At 39.3% G+C, this 10,740-nt stretch overlaps 1 protein-coding gene across 2 annotated transcripts in view; it reads left to right on the top strand.

Moving 5' to 3' along the window:
• pik3r2 (phosphoinositide-3-kinase, regulatory subunit 2 (beta)) overlaps positions 1-10,740 on the top strand; it is a 36,060-nt gene continuing 25,320 nt past the window's right edge. The window contains exons 1-2 of one of the 2 annotated variants that reach the window (XM_081373385.1): positions 1-243; positions 5,175-5,878. In XM_081373385.1, the coding sequence (XP_081229511.1) occupies positions 5,560-5,878 (319 nt within the window). In that variant the 5' untranslated portion in view covers positions 1-243; positions 5,175-5,559. Of the gene's footprint in view, positions 331-5,174; positions 5,879-10,740 lie in introns of both variants that reach the window. The other variant, XM_081373384.1, reaches the window with a different exon arrangement.

The raw sequence follows: 10,740 nt of genomic DNA, 5'->3' as shown, positions 1-10,740 counted from the left end.
GGCGCAATAGGGAGCGCAAGAATGTGGAACGCTTCATGTGTTAAACGAGATTTACTGTTTCGGACGTTTTCGGCTTATTCCGCTATTTTCCGTCGAGCTTTCATTAGTTCTCACGCAGTCCTGCCCCGTTTTGTGCTGTGCTGGAAAATGGCAGTTCGGCAAGTTGAAAAGATTCGTGCGGAATGAAAAGGAAAATGATATCAATCCTGTACTCTGCTGGGAGAGTGGATGGAAGTTAAAAACGTAAGTCCATCCGAGTGTTAAATATCGCACATTTAATTCGCACGCGCGAAAGAAAACCGTCAAAGCCTTTGCAACGACTTGCCACGGGTAAGTTTTCCCAAGTTTTGCACATTGCGTTACTGTAGTCTACTAAACTGAAAGGCTAGCTAGCAGTTTCCAAATGTGGGGAAATGGTGGAAAAGACACGAAGTGTGCTTCTACAATATAGAATATGCTTCTAACGATAAGCCAACGTTTTATTTCTTTGCAAATTTTCGGGATATCCGTTTGCTAAAATCTCGGATTTAGTGGGCGACAGAAATGTGCAAACCGATATGCGTTAGGTTTGCAAGATGCATGTTCGCCTTGTCTGTTCAAGGCAGCATTTGTTACACAGTTAACATTAACAGCCTGCAAGAGCTTCAGCGCGTGACAATGACTGAGCCTTCATAGTGCTCGAGCAGTTTCTGAAGTATTTATTCCACAAACTGAACTTTAATAGCAAATTTAGACGGTTCTGAATTTGAAGTGTCCATTTTTTAGACACTGCTTATATTCGACGCTTATATTCCACAACAGCAGTTAGTTCTAGCTAATGGTGGTAGTGTTTTTTTTATTATTTATTATTAGCACGGGGATTTTTTTCACAGTTTGTCTCAGAGCGAGTTTCTCTCAGGATTGTGCGAAATGAAGTGAGAAATGAAAACACGGAGTGGAGCTGGAACTGGATCCGGGAGGGTAAAGCTCTGTCGCTCTGTTCCACTGGGGTTGAGTCTGTGCGTCGCGTCAGACTTTACGATTCTGGCCACGATTTGGCCGTCTGAGACAAATCCTAAGATTCCTCTGCTTTTAAGCCGGATGCACACTGTGCGATTTATAATAGTCCTTTATGATTGTTGCTTGTCAGACTGTACGAACGTGAGCCTCGCCTTAAGCCATGTCACACTGTAAGATCTCAGTTGTCATTAATTTCAGACTGTACGACAGTCAAGGTGCGTTAAAAACGGACGCAAGCAAAAAAAAGTTGTCCGGAGTTTTACATCATCAATGAATGACACGTTCGGTGATGTTGGCTGCATTTACACATGGGATTGAAATGGTGGCTACAAATAAATCTCTAACGTTTATTTTGGTCATAATTGTCTTGAAAAATGAAGACAATTTGACGGTCGTCGTAGAAGTCACACTACAGGAATGTGAGCCAAATCTTCTGTTCTGACACTGCCAGAATTTCGTCAGACGTAAAATTTGATCGCAATCATCATTAATCGGCTGTCGGTGAACACGCCAAACTAACGATCAAAAGACTTTAGATTTTAGCTAAGGATCAGAGGATTCTTTTAGGATTTGCCATAATTGTCTCAGACGGCCAAATCGTGGCCAAAATCGCACAGTGTGCACCCAGCTTTAGGCTAAAATCCGTAGTCTTTGATCGCTAGTTTGACATGTCCGTCGACAGCCGATTAATGGCCATTGCGATCAAATTTGACCTTATTTGGGGCCACAGTCCTGCAGTGTGGCTTCTATGAAAATCAAAAACCAATATGGCCGGTTCACACAGATGTGGGCAGTGGATGGGGAAAAACCGCAAGGTCTCGAGACACGTGCACGCCTTTTAAAAGTTGAACTTATTTTAACTTGAGCGCCGCGTTTTTAGAATGGCGTATCATACGCAAGACGCGAGAACTTTCAGAATGCTGCAAGCGCACCGCAGGTCATGTGACAAGAACCAGCTTTACACCACAAATGACAGCAAGCTCGCATTAATTTTTGAGTGCAACGCCCACATGGATAGTACCAAGCCCCACCCTACTTTTTTTTTTCTTTGTCAATAATCCATTGCACTCAAATGGTCGTCACAATAAGAAAGAAAAGATTTGTCGCTACTTTTGTTTCTTCGTGATTTAGGTTACTCTTAAATAACTTGTCAAATATCCTTAAAATAGCATAAAACATTTCTAGAAATTTTCAATGCAAATTAAAATTATAGGTGCAAACATTTTAATACTTAATGACAATACAACAATAAGAAATGTGAGGTAGAAATCATTTTCCCTCTCATCCACCATTAATGGGACGAGTGTGTAGTCCCATCCCAAACTTACACCATTGGTTGAGCCAGTGTTACTGCATCGGGCTGGGCAGGATGCTCACACAAAGAGAGCAATGTTTTGAAAGCACCACCGTGTTTACACTTTTCGTAGGAATGAACATGCAAATGGCTTACTTCAAATTGACTGCACATTAACTTGAGAAAGTATTGTAAAATAAAGGCACACTTCAACGTTAATTAGCAACGTTGTCCTTATCCGATCCTATCCTGTCCTATATCCAGAGGGTATGTTCCGCATGCCGTTCCTTCAGTCCTGCACACTCCAAGCTTTAAAAGGACATATTGTTTGGAGAACACTGTCTGTCACCAGACTCATGGGCATTAGTCAAGGTACTTCGGCCAATGAAACGAAAGGAAAAAAATATTGCATAAGCTTTTCATACCCAGACAATCTCATCGTTTTCCTTCTCGACACACATTTGCAAAATACCCAGACTGTCCTAATTTCTATATCTTACACGCGTCCCATGGATAGATTAAACTCCTACCTCGGTAGCCTGAGGCTGAAGACATGCACAGCACGATAGAGAATCCTTATACTGTTTTCTCATTTGAACTCCAAGCAGAATCCAGTCCTCTGCGTTTTCCTCGCGTTTTAAAAATCCCAATGATCTTAATAATTTGCCACAGTCCTGATTAGACAACCCTCATTCAACATTTTTTTTTTTGATTTTGCATTGCTTGTCTCTCATTCAAAATACTCATAAGCCTGCCATACAGGCTTAAACATATTCCTGTTAATGGCAAAAAAGTGATCCACTGAAGAAAAGCAGTATAGTTTAAGGGTTTTTTGGTTTGATCACTGCCTAGATACATTTTCTAATATTAGAACGTTTGCTTGATTTGCCCCAGCTTCTCTGGTGATTCTTGAGCACATGGCCATATGCTGCCCAATAGGAGTGCAGGATTACCTTTTCCCTTCTGTAGCAACAGTGAGTTTCCTGGCTCAATTCATTAATTATTTTGTGCTCTGCCTTGGTCACAGTGTTTTGCGAACTGCTCTTCTCTGGCTGAATAAAGGGGAGGAAAGGATGCGTACAAATCAGCCAGCTGCTGTCCTGCAGTTTAAGCCGTGTGCTTGGCTGTAAAGATGAAGATTTCTCTCAGCAGAACTTTTAGTTTCAGAACTTGTACTCAGAATGGACCTTTTCACTTTTCCTGAATGAACTTCTTCCTACAGCAGCAGTAACATTACCCGTACTTTAGTTAAAATGATGAAAAGGCGGAAAGGGGGATGACGTTTTTCGAAGGGGGTGTTTCAGTGGTGTGAGGATTGCGGGCTGTGGTTGGGTATGTCAGTGCCACGTGTCTGCGCTTGCACCTCTCTTCTCTACACAGAGGATGTCGGACTGAGACCTTAGTGCGCCTGGTCAAAGTGGGGTGAGTGCTGCCCTGTCATGCCTGCGAACACTTTGATAGTGTTTATTCGATTGCAATCCTTCCACAGGTTTGGCAAACCTTTAATGTGCCTCTTTCTTGGTATATGAGCATAAACCCCTGGTTCAAAGGTGCGCATGCGCATGAAAAAATTATATGTTTTGCTCTTCCGTCAAATAAGTGATGCATATTGCAAAAAAGCTTAAACAAAATCGACTACGTACTCTATTATTTGGATTCTTAGACAAGCATGGACTTTATATTGGATGAATTTGAAACTTGAGTGACCGGCACTCATTTAGCAATGCTATTTCCACAAACACCACCCCTCAACTGTGACGATTTTTTGGCAGACAATTATCGTTTTTTGATAATTTGCTGAAATTAAAATATTCGGTTACTTGCTGTGCTATGAAATTAAGGGTGCTGATATTTCTAGCTTTCATTTTTTTCAAGGTAAGTAGAGTTGCTTGTTTCTCGGTTTAGTTTGCCTTTTGATTATGGTGTTAAAATTACAGAATGACTTAATGTGTCCATCATATGACTCATGTATGAGGTGCATCGTGGTTGGTGCATTTATACAGTATGCACTTTAAAAGTTTGATTGTTACAGTCAATCGTTACAACAAAATGTAAACGCTTTAGTCCATCTAGTCAGTTTTTTTTTTTTTTTGGGAAGTCTGACTAACAGACCAAGATAATGCATTTAGAGCTCGTCTTTGTTAAGCATGTGTAATCGGACTACAGTAGGCCTTGGCGTTGTGCACTTTCTCTGAAAGACAAGTGTATTTAATCTTTGTAATATTTCATTGCGCGTTCTGTCATGTCCAATAGTGGTCAAAAGTAATGTCCAGAAGGGATATTTGTTCTTAATGACTCTACCAGTTTGATTAAACCATCATAATATGAGGAAAATATTTTATATGAGGGAAGAACATAATGCTACACTAAATTATTTGGCAAAAAACTTCAGCTAAGTACTATGCAAAAAAAATATTTAGAGAAACAAAAAGATCACAGGAATTGAGCATACATTGACTACAACATAATTAGGTATTAATATTGCATTGATTCTCTCTTGATTTTGCATGTGTTAGCAAAAAACAATTGTCACCACAATTTGCCATGTTTACTTGCATTATCACAAATATAACAATTGAATCTAAGCACAACTACACAAAATGCTTAGAAAATCAACAAAACAAATTTTTAATAATATTTGAATATAGGGTGAAGATGTCAATTTTCCTTGGCCGTTATTCACTTTTAGCCACTACTGTATACTTGAAAGCTGTAGCTGGACTATGCCAAAGCCCGAGCAAGTAGCTCGTTTGTAACTGTGCATGTAAACACACCAATTTAGTTGTTGTTGTGAGTATTTTGTTATTTATTCTTTTAGAAAGAAAGCCTCTGTGTGAGTTATTTTGCTCTTATTAATATACTTCTCTCTTTTTTCTTACAGTCATCACGTTACACTGGGAGGATCACATCTTGAGAGGGAATGTTGAGCAACCTGCTATAAGACGACACCAGCTGATTTGGCGAAAGAAATCTGTAAAGGACTTCATTCTTTATTTCTTTTCCGGTGCCTGAATGAGCATGCTGCATTCCCTTTGTTCCATCATTTGGTTGAACCGCGGGTTCAAGTTGAGAAAAGTGGCCTGTTCGGCTAACACCGGCCAGGTCTAAGCCTTTCCTACCGCGCATGCCCGCTTATGAGCTCCGATCAGTAGTGCTTAGCTTTCAACGAAACGTCCCACTGTACGACATAACTCGCACCATCGCAAAGTTTCACCCCCAGTCCGACACTCTTCTGCCAGGGGTGATTGTCATTTCATACTCTGAAAATGGCTGCTGATGGCTTCCAGTACAGATCTCTGTACGCCTACTGTAAGGACTGGGAGGATGACATTGACCTTGAGCCCGGTGATATCCTGACGGTCGACAAAGCGTCTCTGCTGTCACTGGGCATCAAAGAGGGAGATGAGCAGCACCCGGAATGCATCGGCTGGATCTTAGGGTTTAACGAGCGTACCAAACAGAGGGGAGACTTTCCGGGGACGTACGTGCAGTATGTGGGACCTGTGAAAATGTCAATGCCGTCCTGCCAGCCTCGTTCTCAGAGACCGCTTCCTGCTGTTCCCAGACCTGAGCCAACTTTGCAGGGTAAGACTGGCTGCTTTTTTTTTTTTTGCCTTTTAATGTGTTGACCAATGACTAACCTGCTTAATGTGTGCTAGAGAGGTCAAAACCCGTTTTGTTTTGGGAACTGACTGATATGCTTGTTGAATCAAACCTCAGATCTTTCATAATAAACATTTGTGGATTTTCCCCCCTTTTCTATTGAAGGAAAATGGGGATTTTGCTTTTGACAGCTGGCTTCTTCTACAGCAATATTAGTTAGGCATTGAATCATCAGAGATTTAGTTTTTTTTTTTTTTTTTTTTTTTTTTTTTTTTTTTCATCTAGCATGATCATCTAGCTCTTTAAAGGGGTTATTTGTAGATTTCCGAAATCCTTGTTGTTAGCGACACCGGTGGCCATTATGTCAACAGATGAGCTAATTAAAATTACACTGTTATGAGAGTTTGATTATAAATTATATTTGAGACTACAGATCAGTGGTATTCAAATGGCAGACCGGTCCGGTTCCGGACCCTGGCTTGGTTATGCCGAACATAATTGCGGCGTTTTACTGTTTCTACAATATAAAGTGAGCAGTGCGTCGAAACAATGGTGCGGTTCACACCGCAAGCGGTCATTTACGGTAATGGTCTTTCAGCGTATATCCTGTAATATTTTTAATGTATATTAATATATTATATTAATATTAATATTAATAATATATATTATCTAGAGCCAAACGCACTTCATTCAAGCCCTTTCCGTTCCATGCGCATCACTTCTTCTTTCTCCTGTTAAAGGCGTGAAGCGCCACATTAAGAGCTGCAGATGACACTGACACACAAAAAATAGATAATTTTTGCTAAAACACTGTCGAAAACAAAAAAAGTACAGCACCCCCTGTTTTCACAGGATTGTAAATGTTTAACATTTATCATGAACATTTAGGTTATTCATTTTTGGCATTTAGTCATTTATTTGTTATAATCACTTTAAGTGGGTTATTAAAAAGTGTTAATTATATGTTGAATTATGTTTTTTAAAACACACGCAGAATGTTGACGTCATACTGTGACCGTTGCAGTGTGCATAAAAAGAATTCGTCTGCTTTACTCCAGAGCACTAGTCCACCTTCGGTGTTGTGTAAGCTAGGCAGGTTTTATGTTCATTTTTATGCGCCCCTGCACGGAGGTCTCTAAATGTAAAATAATAATCATTATAGCCTGATAAAACATCTGATCTAGCCTAACCTTTTTATATTAATATCCAGTCAAGAGAAATATTAACTTTTTTGGGGGGGTAAATATTGGGAAAAATTCTTGGACATCGCTGCTTTGGCTCTCTGGGTCCAAGATTCTCATCTTTGATGACTATTTTGAGTGTTGTTTAGGATTTGTTCTTTTACAAAGCACTATGGCTGCCCCGATGGAAATGTATAACTGTTCCAAAAAAGTATTGTCTGGACCTCCGCTGGGAAGGTAATATAGAGACCGGACCACTAATGGGAACTTTAATTTAATACCCGTGCTATAGACTATATAGATCTGGCTTTGTGAGACTATAGTTTGAATTAATCCCTTTTCTTTGCATGACACATTGACATCACAGTACAGAATGGCTCTTTCAGCATTATCCTGACCTGAACATTGTATAAGCATTCATTTCTTGGGTCATTAAATGGAAGAGAGGCTCTCGGGAGCTCGCCTAACCATCACATTCTTTTGATTTTCCCGGCTAAAATGTCCCAAGTCCTTCACGTAAATATCAGTCTACAGGCTTTTCATAGATAACATAGGAAGTTGGGGAAGGTCTTGTTTTTTAAGTTTCATTACAAGCTGTTCACACATTGACATTAAAAAGCGGTTAATGCATGAACTTTTTTATACATAATATATAGTCTCTTTGGACAAACTGTCTTTGCTCCTGTATTTCTCTGGCACTTTCCTCGAACCCTCTCTCCTCCTCCCTTTATGCCCTCAGGAAGCAGTAAATTATAGTATGTTTGGAGGCCTGGCAGTTTACCAGGCCAATTTGGAGAGTTATATGTATCAGGTAGGGCTTTCAGCTTCATCTGCACATTCCCACTCCATCAGGTGATTCTTGCTTCAATGTCTCCTTTGTGTCCCTTTTTTTGGACTGTTAAAAGTCTGCAGTACACACTAAAAAAGTTGTCATATTCAATCTGTGATGCTCACTGACTAAAAAGAGAAAGTATGAGAAGTGTTGGTGTACTTCGAAGTGTTGAATTACAGGACGTCAGGAGGATCAGACATGCACCATTTTAGCTGCTTCTTCTGAGTAAGATCCAGACTTTTTCACATGCTCAAGGCAAATCTGAGGAATACAAAGTTTTGAGTATTTAAACATGTAAGAGGTCACCATGATCATGGAAAACATGGAAGAATCTGTGAATTTTTAAAATTGTGATTTCCAGGTCTGAAAAGTTCATCTCTAATATATATATTTTTAGGTAGAAATCTTAAAATAATTTTTAGACAACTGGACAGTTTATGGAAATTCATTGGTCAAAACTTTTGGCACTAGTGTTGCTTTAGAGTCTCCTTGCTGTAAACAGTAGCTAAAATCAGCTGACTTACTGTTTTTCTTATGTAGCTGTAGGGAATTAACCTACATGCCTGAGACATTTGCCTGCTGCTTGAAATGGATTTGCATGAAAATGTAGCATCGAACAAAGAGGAATATAGAAATTATGCTCTATTAAGAAACTAAAAATGTCATGTCAGATTAATAAAGCTAATTACATTTTCAAGTCCAGTATTTTGACATTCTGTGATGTTTTCAAAAATGTTTCACCAGTAATAATCCTAAAAAATGTTTTACCAAATATTGAAAAAAAATCTTATATAATGTTTGTTATAATGATCAAAAGACCGCCTACTGACTTAATGTGTAAACAATATGGGAAGCGCGCTAGCCAGACGAGATTTAAACTTTGTCGGCTGGAGACCCAAGATTGGTTTGATGGAGGAAAACGTACCAAGCTCAATGTTCTTTCACCATTCCTGATTTCTAAAACACACTCACCGCGTTCGCCGTGGTCTTGCGTCTGTCAGAGCAGAAACGAAATCTGCTTCTCTCCGTTTGTTTTTCTGTCGTGTCCGGGTGCGTTCATAATATGTTCTTTCCGTGAGTTTATTTTGTCCATTAGATCAAATCTGAAAAAACTCATACATTTACCCGGCCTTAGGCCATAAAAGTGGACAAAAGAGACGGATTAAAACACCAGGTGTAACCGGGTATGTTTCTCCCTCGTCTCCTTGTGATCCGAGCGACCAAAACGCCCCTTAATACCAGGTGTAAACAGGGCCATAGATGCTGGTATGGCAATAAAAACAAACAATATACCAAGTTGCTTTTAAAGGTTTTATTTTATCGTAATATTTTTGTTCAAGAACAAAGTTTTTTATCATTTTTTTATCAAGAAAATTTTATTTTCTTTACTGACAAAACACACTATTCCACATCCTTACCAATGCTGTCCTTCAAACAAATATGCCTACTGAATGCTATGAAAACATAGGCCTATATGGTGAATATATCTATATCTGTGCCTATGTGCAAAAGAGCTATAAAGCAAAAGGACAGTTTAAAAATGAAGATAATAATAAAGATAAAAGCTCATGTGTGAGTTTGCTTCCGTGCACACGTCAGTATGTGAGTGGAAGCTCGCGCTCCAGACTGCCATGACGATCGTTTTGCTTCATAAGACTTCAGAGTATCGTCTGAGCCACGGGTATTAATATTGTTTTGTCTGTATATGGTTTTTTTTTTTTACTAAAAGTGATTGTAGCCATTGACTTGTATTATATGAATAAAAAAGGACCACGGTATTTCTACGGAAGAAAAAACGACCACTACATGTTGGATGGCCTGAGGGTGAATAAATTAACAGCAAATGTTAATTTTTTGGGTGGACTATCTCTTTAATATGGCAGAACAGCATCTGCACAGAAAATGCGAAAATAATTATGTGGTGTTTTCCCATGTCTTATTCAATGTGAGAGAGATTTCATGTGATTTAATTGAAATCCACCAACACGGTCCTCACTGAAACGTTGCACAAAGTCAAACTATGGCAGAAGTTCTCCCTCTATTTTTTCCCCTCTTTTTCTTTTCCTGGCCTCAGTTTTACTGCTTGTTGAAGTGAACCATGGCTTGGCATTTGTACAGTCTCCGCCTGTTCCTCCTCCCCTGTTTCACAGACTCTTCTGATACTGTCTCCAGGCAGCTATAAACTATCCACTCACTACAATTCTCAGAAAGAGAAGGCCCCTTGAATTTTCCCCCAGCTCCTTACCCTGAACTTTCTTTCACAGAATTAGTAGAGGGCTAGTTAAGGCCTCCGATCTGAGTCCGTATTAAAGAATCTTTCCCATGGTGCTTTGGCCTATGTTCAAATGCTAGGCATATTGTTACTTGACTCTACAGCATGCTTTATCAGCACATTATATAGTGCTGCACGATTAATTGAAATTAAACCGAAATCGCGATTTGGCTTAGTGTGATTATATTTATATGTATTTTTTTACATATCGCTTATGACGTGAATTTGAAAAAGCAACATGACATGAGTGAAATATCTTCCCAAACTTGTAATGCGAAGCGTTCATAAACCTGTTGTCCAACAAAATACGACTCCAGACTCTCTTCATAATCATAACGTCAGTTGAGTGTTTGAAATAACTTCCTTTTGTGAGTTGATATGGCTTATCGTAGAATGAGGCACACACACAAGTTATCATTTTATAGTACCATACAGTGATACAGGCATTGCATTGTAAATGTACTTTATTATAATGAAAATACCCAAGAAGGCTTGAAAAACTCCAATACGCCATATATTGCGGCAGTCGTGTGTTTATTGGCTGCGTTTAATTCCACTT

This window comes from Scardinius erythrophthalmus (genome assembly GCF_964197995.2).
Source record: "Scardinius erythrophthalmus genome assembly, chromosome: 9".
NCBI lineage: Eukaryota > Metazoa > Chordata > Actinopteri > Cypriniformes > Leuciscidae > Scardinius > Scardinius erythrophthalmus.
Note: the sequence above shows the minus strand (reverse complement) of the source record. Positions and strands in the feature narration are given on the sequence as shown.